This window comes from Lasioglossum baleicum, chromosome 1 (genome assembly GCF_051020765.1).
Source record: "Lasioglossum baleicum chromosome 1, iyLasBale1, whole genome shotgun sequence".
NCBI classification, from domain to species: Eukaryota; Metazoa; Arthropoda; class Insecta; order Hymenoptera; family Halictidae; genus Lasioglossum; species Lasioglossum baleicum.
In genome coordinates this window covers 8207675-8220055 of record NC_134929.1, presented here as the reverse complement: position 1 = coordinate 8220055, position 12381 = coordinate 8207675, and the positions used below count along the sequence as shown (strand labels likewise).

Here is a 12381-nt window from a genome sequence, read left to right as displayed (position 1 = left end):
GATATAAAAATAATATCATGTTGCATCGAAGAAGAGAGAACATGTTGCTTCTTCTCCGATCGTCCTCGATCTCGATGGATCGTCTTCCCGTAGTAAATCAATCGATATTATACATAACGAAAAAAAAAACAAGTACATATAGTAATAATTTAATTTAAAAAAAAAAATATAAGATGGATGTTATAAACGATTCAGACTGACGGGACGTACGGACGGATCGAAGTAAAAAGGGGGGTTGGTTTTTTTTTTGCCCGGAGTGTTGTGGTACACGTGAATCTTTTCCGTTTGGAAACAACAACGGCCGCGTATCGTTCGTGCGCCTCCGTCCGTTGGCCTGAGTGTGTGGTGTACGTGTGGCTGTGTGTATGTGCGTTTTTGCATACTTTCAAAGATACATGTCCGGTTTGTTGTAGCGATAGATAAACGCGAGAACGAATCAGGGTGAACGGGGAGAGAGAGAGAGAGAATTAGACACGGGATTAAAGAGAAACGAGCGAGTGAAAGATAGAAAGAAAAAAAGAAAAGAGTTTAGGGGTTGGCGGGCGGGGGGGTGAGGGGTGATTGGGGGTTCTGACGGGAGGACAGTTAAACGGTGTAAGTCTGCTAGCTAGGGTTGCGTGATAAACGGGAGAGAGAAAGGGGTTGAATGAAAGAGAGGGAGAGAAAGAGAGTACGAACGCGGAAGCGTTTGCGATCTGTATGGGTGAGAGAGGCATATATATATAGCATCCATTTGCAAGAAAGGCAGAAAGAGAGAGGGTTCGTGTTGAGTCGCTGAAATGCCCTCTTCGTGGTATGGCGACGCGGGACCGGTAACAGTCCTCTTGGCAGCCGTACGGCGATCGAGGCAAAGCCGCGATCAACGGCGAAAGCGTGCGTGAGAGAAAGAAAGAAAGAAAGAAAGAAAGACAGAAAGAATCTGAAGAGGGAATGACGACGGGATCATATACACGGGGTCTGGGGACACGGAAAAAGCGGATTTTGCGGCATATAAAACACTTAACTTTGGGAGACAGAGTTGACGGACAGTCGGTTCGAATACGGTGACTCTTTTTTGCTGGCTCTACCCTTCCTCTTGCTTCCCCCCACAAATATTAGAAATACGTTATATATATAATTATCAGTATACAATAAATTATACACTTATATATTTATACATTACTGTGTTAATATACATAATGTATTTTCTTTTTCTTTTTTTTTTTTACATAAGTCTACTACTAGATATTATTTCGTATACATATACGTATGTCTATACATATATGCATATATATATACACTGCCGTTCGAAACTATGTGGACAGGAGCGATTATTTGAGAACCTGCGACGAAAGTCTCAGTTTTCATTATTACATATACGGTGTTCAATAGTACATGCTATTGATAGTATTAGCCTAGTTTGGATCGGCGTCTGGGTTGAACCACCTTGTACATTCTGAAAGAAGAACACTTACAGTGTTATTAATAGTGTTGATACTTTGCAGATCGGTACGTCTTTTATTACATCGATGGGTTAAATATGCTCATTCTTGTGTAAAACAAGATTATCACTGTAACAGTTAAAGTGGGTTGAAGTTGGATTTCATTCGAGAATAATCTTCTTGACTGGCGTAAGGGTAGCACACCCGCAAAGGTTTGATAGCATTATGAACTCTGGGTCTAGTTCTTAATATTTCAGAAAAATGTTCTGAATGCACGGGGATGATTAAATCCTTCCTCAAATCAATGTCTAACTTGCTCATTATGAAAAACAAACCTAGTCATTTCCATAATAATATTTTCTCCAAATATGTTGAGCTTCAAAACATGAAGAATTACAATGCAATACGCTCGATTCGTTCGATCGAATAATTTAGACGTCAATTCCAAGAAATCGATTGCCAGACAGAAATTTGTTTCTTCTTCTAATAATTTCAACAAGGTGAAAATTAAAGTAATGTGAAAAGGTCAGTTCAAACGACACCGTAGCGAATTTCGAGGCGACAAAGCGTCCCCGCAGCGAGAAAGTGGTTTCACATGGTTTCGAGAGGAGAGTGTTGCGTCTATATAAGTAGCTAAGTTAGGTGTCGTCGAGAACTGTTTAAAGGATCGAGCTTTCTTCGTTTCAGACTCGGAGGAGACGTCGAGTGGCGGTGGCTCCCAGTCACCGACTCACATTCGCATCAATTTCGAGCGATGCTTTCGCAAGGAATACAGCGCGTCGTCGCTTCAGGGGAAAACGTCATCGACGTCGTCGTCGGCCGCGGCGGCCGCTGCTGCCGCAGCGATGGAGGACTCGCAGCAATACTCCGACTCCGAGTCGGAGCAGAAGGTGTCGAAAGACAATCTGAGCAGTGCCATATTCAATCTGGTCGCCGGTGAGTCGGAGATCAGTCAGAGCGACTTCGAAGGATCGTTTAAGGTCGAGAACGAGAGAACGGAGGGCTCGGTGCGGGACTTCTGCGTGAAGGAGGGCGACGTATACCGGTGTACCGTATGCCATCGTACCTATACACACATCAGTAACTTCTGCCGGCACTACGTCACCTCACACAAGCCTAACGTCAAGTACTATCCTTGTCCGGTTTGCTTCAAGGAGTTCACGCGGAAAGACAACATGGTCGCCCACGTTAAGATCATACATAGCCTTAAGCCGCATATGAGTCTTAGCAGCAGCGGGAACAGTAGTATGGGCCAGCAACGGTAGACCGTTGCTGACGCCGCTGCAGCGTCTTCTCTTCTCAGGCTACGTTCCCTAGCTCTTCCCTATTCTGTCTCTTGAAACAAAACGGAAAGAAAGCGTCGAAAAAAAAATAATCGAAAGAAAGAGAGAGGAGCGGAATCGCCCACACCATGATGCCAACGCAAGCGGGAACAAACCGACCGTGCGAATCGTCGATATCCAAAAAAAAAAAATATATAAGACAAATCGTTGATCGATTTCTCCCCTGGTAAGAGGCGGGGAACGTTGCGCAACGAAGATGCGAGAACCACGAGAAAAGCTCAAATGAGATGCGAGCGTGTGTGTCCACTGGCTTTACTCGGTGAACGCTGTGAAACAGCAACGATCGCCTGAACGAACAAAGAGAGAACGAACAGAGAGTCATTCGGTATATATACTACAAACACAGGGTTGGTTTTCGACGGGGTAAAGAAATTGTACAAATTCGCACAACGTTCCTTCCGCGATGGAAAACCGAATCACGGCCTCTCGTGGCCACTCGCAGCTCAAAACGGTTTCCTCGCGGCCGAACGTTGCGTCTCAATTTTTGTGTTTTCCCTTCTTTTTATTTTTCAACGAACTTATGATATTAAAAAGTAGCAGCTAACAGAGTGAACTGTGGAGAACCTTTCGCCATCTCTGATCAAGTTTCGAACGTCTGCGCGTTTTCTCTGGTTTCGTTTCGGGGGGTTCTTCTTTTTTTTATTGATCCTTGACAGCCAGAACGCTCCCCATATCTCGAGGAACGAAATTGCGCGCGCGACACGCAAACGGGCATTAAAGTTACAAAAAACGAAAACGAGCTTTACCGCGTGCCTCCTCGGATCAGAGGAGTCGCGGACACATAGTAAAAAACAAATAGAGAGGGGAGGATAAACAAAAAAAAAAAAATAAGATGAACGATGGAAGAATTAAGACAAAGAGTTTATATATGATCGAACCGAACCAGTGTACTCGTTTAATCGTCTCAACGTAGTTCTGCGACGACGGGGATCAGTTTAAGCTAGAATTCTAAATACGAAGTATATCGCGACGAAGGGAAAGCGCGCGAGTCCAAATCAAGAAAGAATATATTTGCTATTCTGTGACTGTTATATTACGGAGAGAATCAAACGTGTCGCATGTAGCTCGTTCAAGATGCATACGTTTTATTGATTAATAAGAAACGGAGGGCAGTACATGCACACACAGGCACACACACACAGACACACCGTACACGAATATACACGCGTGCATGGAAACATGTATACACAAACATACACAGGACAAAACACACGATCACAAACACACACGATATAAATAAGGGAACCACGTAGACTGAGTAAATGCAATATATATGTACGATGACCGTTCGCCATGTTGTTGAGCCGTTGAGCTGTTGTCAAGCTGTCGAGCCTGATTCGGAGCTATATCGTAGTTGTAATAGGGAGCCGTAAGGTGGCAAAGGAGTCCGTGGTTGGGGCCAGAGGGGGAGAGAGGGTAAAATGTGGGAAGAGTGAAGGAAGGTTAATAGGGAAATTAACGGAACGGGACATGCAATTCTTGAAAGACTGCAGAGGGACGGTTTTAACGACACCAAATACAAGATAGTACTGACATTGGATAGACTGAAGGCACTTTAGTAGTAACTTAACGCCGTATCGTACTGTACCGTACTCGATTGAACAAAACAGCGCGCGTGCTCGCTTTGTTAATGCTTGAACAGTTTTGTCCACTGTGTCTGCTGTATATTGTATAATATATAGATATATTCATCTGTTGATTTTATTATAATCGGGATGGTAGATCCCGCGGAGATCGGTTGTCGATCGACCATACACATTTTTTCTTTTTCAAATTCGACTTAGCTTCGTTTCTTGTAAATAAACGACCGACCGACGCGAGGCGAGGACGTGTATATCCAGGGTCGTAGAAATTGTTATTGTTAAAAGTGTTTGTTCTCGCCTCGCACGCGGATCGCGCACGTCCGAATACAAAACGAAAAAAAACAGAACAAATCATATCTCCGAGTCGTTGTGGGTCGTTTCACGTAGATCGAATCGGACCGATTGGATTTCTCGCGACAGTTTCTCGGGAGAGAGAAAGAGATAGATATGTTCCTTAGAGACGTTATATCGTATATCTCTCTGTTTTCGTTTTTCTTTCGCGTCGGAGAGCCATACGCGCCACGGAAACACAGTCGAGTGAGATCGATATTATTGTTCAAGAGGGATACGGCTACAGTGATGGTATCTAGGCTTAGTCGTGAGAGACAGCACTAAAATATGATCGTAGCTTACTATATTTTGCACTTTTCACTTTGTCGAATCCTCTCTAGTCGAAACAAAACAAAACCTTCGTTCATAGACCGTTGTTAGATATATGAACGGGACCTTGCATGAATCGGGGGAGAGGAGACGCGCGAACGATTTATATACAAATTTTTTCATTAGTTGGGCATAGACATTTAGACGACTAGAGGCTATATAATAATAATTATAAATATTATTACAGCTACTATTAATTAATTAATTAATTATATCGTAAACGGAGACCTTCGTTGTTATTTTAATACGTGGGATTTAATGTAAGACACAGGGGGTGAGGAGAGTAAATAAGCACAGAGACGCAGGGGGGAAGAGATAGAAACAGAGAGAGAGAGAGAAAGGACACGCGATGATTTTAGCACGATGAGCGTGTACCGATCGCCCACGATTGACCAGTGTTGTTCGTTCGTTATTCAAAAGATATCTAGCGTTGCAAAGATATGAAAGGAAACTTTAGATGATAAGGGAGAAGGGGGCGAGGCGAGAAATCGCGTGTTCCCGATCGCAATTACGCGTACTTTTAGGCAGATATAGAGGGATATATCATTTTAGTTAGGCAGGCAGCAAAGATAGTAGTGTTTAGGTAATAAAAACGGAAAAAAACGTAAAACGACATAGGAAATGAGAGAGGGAAGAACTAAAAGCATTATTTAGCGAGAAAGAGAGAAAGTGATGAGGATGGAACGGTGTTTTAGAGTTTCCGATGTGTGGACCGTGCCGCTGACTCGCAGATCAATAAGTACGCGCGTAATATGCTCTCAGGTCAATTATTTTCAAAATTGTTCACATATTCATGGACCAAAGAGTTGTCCGCCGTGGCGGATTATTTTCGGCGGGCGAAAAGATGTTTTTCTTGGAGAGAGAGAGAGAAATAAAAAACAAACAAAAGAATAGCGTGCAAGGGTTGCGAGAAATTTATTCGACGGCGGGGATAGTGTCACGGGGTTCGGTCTTGGTGAAATCGTTGTGTTCAAAATGATGGGTTAACGTGAAAGCCCGTCCAAAGCGGAAAACATGAGCGAGGTGGAGGAGGAGTAGGAGGAGGAGGGGGTGGGTGGGTAAACTGAATATAATAGTTACGATAAAATATAGAAATATAAAAGTGCAAAGAGGCAGCGGCTGAACAGCTTATATATCGATTTAAAGTAAAGATGAAACAAAATAATAATTAAAGTAATACACTCACATTTGATAATCACTGAGAGGCTAAGACTAACTCAATTTTAGATGTCGGGCAAAGGAGAATATACGATTCGTAGAGGCGAAGCAAAAGCGGGGTGTGTATGCGCGTGAGTTGATTATTATCGGAGGGGATGAGAGAAAGAGATACACGCAGGGGGAAGCTCTCGGATCGCCTAAGCGCAGACGAAAAAAAAAGTAAACAAAAATGTGTATTTGCCAAATCGATGAAAATCCCGTGAATATCTATCGAACCACTTGGTTAACGATTATCTTTTTACGAGAGACCATCGTGTCGATGGTTTCCGGCGTTTTTGAATCGGGGGCCTTCCGCGGTAGCGCGTTTTTAGGAAAAAAATCCGGTTTTCTTCGTCCGCAAATGACCAAAATAAAAGAGTGTTAGTTTACCCTAGTCGACTTTTACGTGAGAAATCGCTCAAGAGTTCTTTGGAGAGACGCTTCTTCTGTTTCTAATGTTTGTTGAGGACGTGCTTGTCTTGTTTGAAATTTTATTCATCGCATAATATATACATATATATATAATTCCGTTGAATATTTTATTAGTCGTTGCACACGGGAGAACAAAAAAGAAAAAGAGATGAAAATACGCGCAAAAAGCGAAACTGGAGCGGCATAGTTGCTCCACGCGTTGTTGATTGTATATCGAAGACAGCTGCAGAGCATTTTCGGTGGTGTTTGCGAAAACTAAAACAATTCTGGCGTTCGGCGGGTATACGACGCGCGGAGGCACGATTCTCCCGTTCACATCGAATTCCTTACTTGGTATCTTAAGGCTCGTGATATCAGGGTAAAAACTGATACCTACTAAAAGAAAATTGTTGAAATTTAGCGATTGATCTTGAAGCTTGCTACGAAAATTTATATCGTACAACATTCGCTCACGTTCGTTGCCTTTAAATGTTGTTAATCTTTAGAGTTAAGGTTGTATAAAAAGAGAAATTCATGTTGCCAATCAGTAAACGCTTAGTGGTATTCGGGGGCGGGGTTCGTCGGGAGGGGCGTGGTCTTGGGGGCCAAGGGGGTGCGGTCGTTCGGGACCCTTTGGCGTTCGTACAAAATTAGTGTTCAAATTGTAAAAAGTGTTCATATAGCTAAAGGAAGAAGAAAAAAAGAAAAACCGTTAAAATGTTATGAGGGGATTGATTGTAGGGAGCGCGGCGCCCTCGTGCTCGTATTACGCGCCGTGCGCTTTCCAAATCGAGTGGAAAATTAAATTGAATGAAACGGAGACAATCTATTATATATCGACAAAAAGAATAAAAGAATGGTTCGGAATCGGTCGGAATGAAATTTCGGAGAAATCTGCAGCTGTCTTTCCAAAATAAAAAATGAGAAGGAAAGAACAATCTTTGATCTTTGAGCTAATTACGTTTCAAACGCAAAGCGAATTTCTCACGCTAATCGAGGGTAGGATGATCGTTGAGGTCTCGTTGATGAGTTTCGTGTTGAACATATTTTAATTAATTTATAAGTCTACGGACATTGCGGGTGGATACGGGGGAATGGAAAATAACAAAAAAGCAAGCAAATTTTAAATAGGATATATTATTATATTTATGCGTGGCTCTTGCAACGGCGAAACACACACACACACACGCAGCGCGCAAGCGCGCGGTTCTCGTCTTTTTATTCTCGTCCCTTTTTCGAGCGGGGCCACCAGTCAATAATCGATTATACTAAGTTTTCTTTTTCACGATGTTGCATCGGCGACGATCGCTGTTGCAAGAGTCCATCGCGAGAGAGTAACCGAGGGGAGGGGGTGGGGGGAGAGAGAGAAAAAGAGAGAGACAGGTAAATTACGAGGCTTAAAAAGCAGACTGTACTATCGGATAGATTTTAATATATATATTAAATATAAATATATATATATAAATATATAAAATATATATATACATAAACATATATATATTAAAGAAGAAAAGAATCATAGTTTATTATCGCAAAATGTGAATTACACGCATATGTACACAGAACACGTATACAAAGAGAGAGAGAGAGAGAGAGAGTGCGAGAGAGAATGATTGCGCGCGTGTGTGTGAGAATGAGAGAAGAATAATGTGAGAAGAGCAAGAGAGAAAATGTATACAAAAAATACGCTGGAATGCGTAAAGATGGTACATATATATATGTATATATATACATATACAGATATATATGTATATGTACATATATATTAATATTATTGCGATGATTATTATTAATATTATTACGATTATTATCATTATTATTATTATATATTATATATATATAAACAAAAGTTATATCGAATATATTTTAGCGCTAGTTGATAATACCTATTAACGTCGTTGCAGTTTTTGAAATGATGCGTCAGAAAATGAGATGATGATGATGATGATGATGAAAAAAAAGAGAGAGAGAGATGACGAGGAAAGGCGATGAAAGGATAATGAAGAATACGTGGTTATGACTTTTAACTTTATATATAAATACGTTGAATTAACGTACTTCAGTGGGATCCAATAATATTGTAGCGGTGTAATCCCCGATTTGGTGCCTTTTTAAGCGACATAAATAATGACGATGAAAAAAAAACGGAAAAAAAAGGGAGGAATGAATGACGGTTAATGAAGAAGAGAGAGACGGGTTAGAGAGGCGGAGAGATGAGTGGTAGAGAGTGAGAGAGAGAGAGCGAGCGAGAGAGAGAGAGATGGTAAAATAAAATGAATTGTTATCGAAGACGCGGTCGCAGGTGCGCGCGCGCGTGTATATCCCCTTTTTTAAAAAGAAAAGTGACAAAAAAAAAGAGAAGAAGAAGAAGAAGATGAAGAATGAAAGCGCGCCCGACGATCGCAATCTTAGTGCCAAATAAGTGAGACCTTGTCGTAAAACGAGAGTGTTATAAGCAAACAAAAACAAAAAAAAAAGAAAACGGAATAATGAAAATGAAACAAAAGGTGAAATTTTATAGGGAACTTTTTAGAGAAGATGAAGTCTTTTCTGACGCTGGGTAGACTTAGTATATTTTATATGCACTGATTGTTTGATTATGACTATCGATAATAAAAAGAACGGTGTTCAATAGATTATAAATCGAGGGGTTTTTAAGTCTCGCTGTGTACCGACTTGTCTCACACAAACATACACACACAGACACGTAAATACACACGCATTCACGATTACGTTTTTCGTTGTGCGCGCGAACGCATGCTCACGTAGCCACAAATACCTGCGCGCGTGTTCGACTGGCCGAGATTCGCAAAATTTTCGTACACAACGCGTCGAAGTGTCGCGGTAACAAGCGCATCCGAGAGAAGCTCATTCTGTTTCGATCTCGTCGATACATATCTACCGGTCAGTTTTGTTGTCTCACATATTTTCGAATCCGACAATTCGCTCTTGTGATAACCGACTGCGTGGAACCGAGTTTCTTGTATCGAAGCTTCACTCCATTAACTGCAATAATACTTGAGTAAATTCCAGCGCTGCCACGTGTTACCTTAATTTCTCGACAATACAAACAAAACCACCATATCACTTTCTTCTCTTCGAATCCCAATTTTCTTTTGTTTTTGTTACTGCGTCCCGACGATTTCTCCGCGTTGTTCGTTTGCTTCTTTCGATCGGTCCTCGCGTCGAGGAAGATCGAGAGGATGCGCGAATGCGAGAAAAGGAGAACAGAAAAACATACAGTGGTGGAAACGAGGGAATAAAGTGTTACGAAGCCGGCTGAGAAAGAGAACACGAGCGAGAGCGAGAGAGAGAAAGAGAGAGAGAGAGCAAACCGATTTGTGCGTTAAAGTTAAGTGGCCTCTTGGATTGTTGTTTGATTTGTACACGCCTGTCGAGGAAACTAAGCGGACTGATCGCATTGAACCGAAACGAAGGTAACTACCACCACGCCCGAGCAGAGTCGCCAGACGAGGGAGCACGAATTCAGGGGAAAAAGTTAGCCTCTTCCTGCCAGTACCGAAAACACGTGCACGACGAAACGCGTTCACGTGACGGGGTCGTCGAGGAAGGGGACGGTAGAGTGGGGGGGACGAAACTCGATCTGGCGACTCTGCGCTCGAGCGGCGCAGTAGATGTTCAGTAGACTATTTTCACACTATTTGATTTCTTTTCATCACTTCCTTTCGTTGCGTTTCGTTGTCGTTTCCGTTGTTATGCGCTGCAAACCGCACGCACGCGTATGCGGAACGCGAGGCAACCCGACTCGCGCGGAGACTCGTGGCCCCCATCATTTAAAATCGTAACTGGAATCCGTCGTTCCGAATCCTCGGAACAACGAGCCACGGTAAAAGTGCCATAAAATGACTTCGAAATCGACAAACGTTCGCCACGAGAGTTCCGCCCGTTTCTCATCTCGGGGAAAAAGTCGCGCGTTCCGCAAACGCGTCCTCGTAGAGATTTCTTATTTTGACCGTTTTGAAACGATCGAGATATCACACCTGTGTGTATATCTGTCTCGATGTAAGTCCATGTAGACACACGTATATACACCACACGTACACAGAGACACACACGAACGTACAGACAGAATGCTGAGAAACACACCAATATTGAGAATTCCCGCACTCTCACCACGGAGCACCGTTACACTTAGCCAAAAATTACTTTTATTTAGTTTCGTTTTAGCGATTTTTGTCGTGGATGCGTCTCGCGTTGGCCGTAGCGCGGTCGCGGCGATCATTCGGAACGACTCTCATTTTAGTCCACTGGATTAACCCTTTGTAGAAAATGTCCGTCGTTGAGATCAGTGCGCAGCGAACTTTGTCCGCGTGCCAACGCAGACGATCTTTTAGATATTAAGATTCCCTCGCCGCGGATGGCTCGAGCGAGAGGAAACCTTTTTAGTTGAACAATCGAAATCTCCTAGGTCGATAAACGTGGGAAGAGCAAAGAAAATCGGTATAGAGCTCGGACAGCCAGCCGCGGCAGGGAAGTCAGCGATTATTATTTTTTATGGACTTTTGTTTTGCATGTTGCGTACGCGTATTGTTGATTTATTATTTTTACTGTCCGGACAATTCGAAGGAAAGTGAAACAATTTGGAGAACAACAGAAAGATAAATATATATATATGTACATGGTTTGTTCGTTGCATTTAACATTTTTGATCGTTTTTTTTTTCTTTTTCTTTTTACGAGCCCGTCGGCCGTGAGACTTGTCACATTTTCACTTGTACGTTTTTTTATTGCCACCGACGTTTCCGGTCGGTCCGAGACACGACGCGCTATACGTCGAGAAAGACTTATGCCTGTAAATTCTTTTTGTTTTCCGCGAATTTGCGTCGTCTCTCGTATCGACCGGATTTTCGGTGAACAAAGTACGACCTGTCAGCTTCTTGGAACGGTTCCAGGGCATCGTCGACATCGCGCTGTGTTAACTTTAAAAAAAAAAACAAACGTCGGACGAGTTTGTCTTCTAGCTGGCCCATGTTTTTAACTTCTTCTTTTCACCCTTTCTCTTTTTCCGTGAAAGTTGATAACGCTGCACGTTCGGCGCACAGTCGTCGGAATCCCACGGAATCTATCGATGTATGTTACGTGTGCTCTTCTTTTGTAGTTACATCACTCGCGCGCGTTCACGGAATGAAATGAACGCGAGAGAAGCACATTTTTTGTCGCGCAACTTGTTACAAAAAAAAAGAAAAGAAAAGAAAGAACAACTGGTATGATCACACTTTGTTTTCTTGTTTTATCGACGTTACTTTTATTTTCGTTGACGTTCCACCAACCACCACAGATTCCCGTCTCCAGAGTATCATCCCCCCCAAACCACCGAACGCCAGTAGTCTAGCAATGTTGTGTTAAGTTGTTTTATTTACAGGTATTATTATTATCGAATTTTTGATTGCCATCGTATACAGAGAAAAACATCCGCTTGATTTTGATAGCGTCGTAAATCTCGTTTATACCTTGGTTATGCACGTATTACAGTATACAAAAGTGTTTCACGTTGATACAGTATCATTCACCGTTCGATTTTGAATCAGCTTAAAGTTGCATGCAGCTGTACAGAGAGTTTCAGGATGGCACGAGCGAGCACGAGGTCGCTCTCTTTTCAAAACTGAAAGAAATGTCATTTTCTTACTTTTGCGAATGGAATCACTCCGTGTTCGCTAATACCGAGACACCCTGTACATTATACATAGCCTTTACCAGTGCTGGATAATATTTGGTGAAACGAATGTTTCGAATTCTCCTCGGATCA

General features: G+C 42.4%; 1 protein-coding gene across 10 annotated transcripts in view; it reads left to right on the top strand.

Annotated features, from left to right (window-relative positions):
• Ttk (zinc finger and BTB domain-containing protein ttk) overlaps positions 1 to 12381 on the top strand; it is a 60237-nt gene that overhangs the window by 28129 nt on the left and 19727 nt on the right. Inside the window, exon 5 of one of the 10 annotated variants that reach the window (XM_076437204.1) lies at positions 2109 to 11262. The exons of the other annotated variants lie outside the window; for them this stretch is intronic. Within the exon in view, the coding sequence (XP_076293319.1) occupies positions 2109 to 2686 (578 nt within the window). The 3' untranslated portion in view covers positions 2687 to 11262. Of the gene's footprint in view, positions 1 to 2108; positions 11263 to 12381 lie in introns of those variants that run through there. 10 annotated transcript variants of the gene reach the window in all.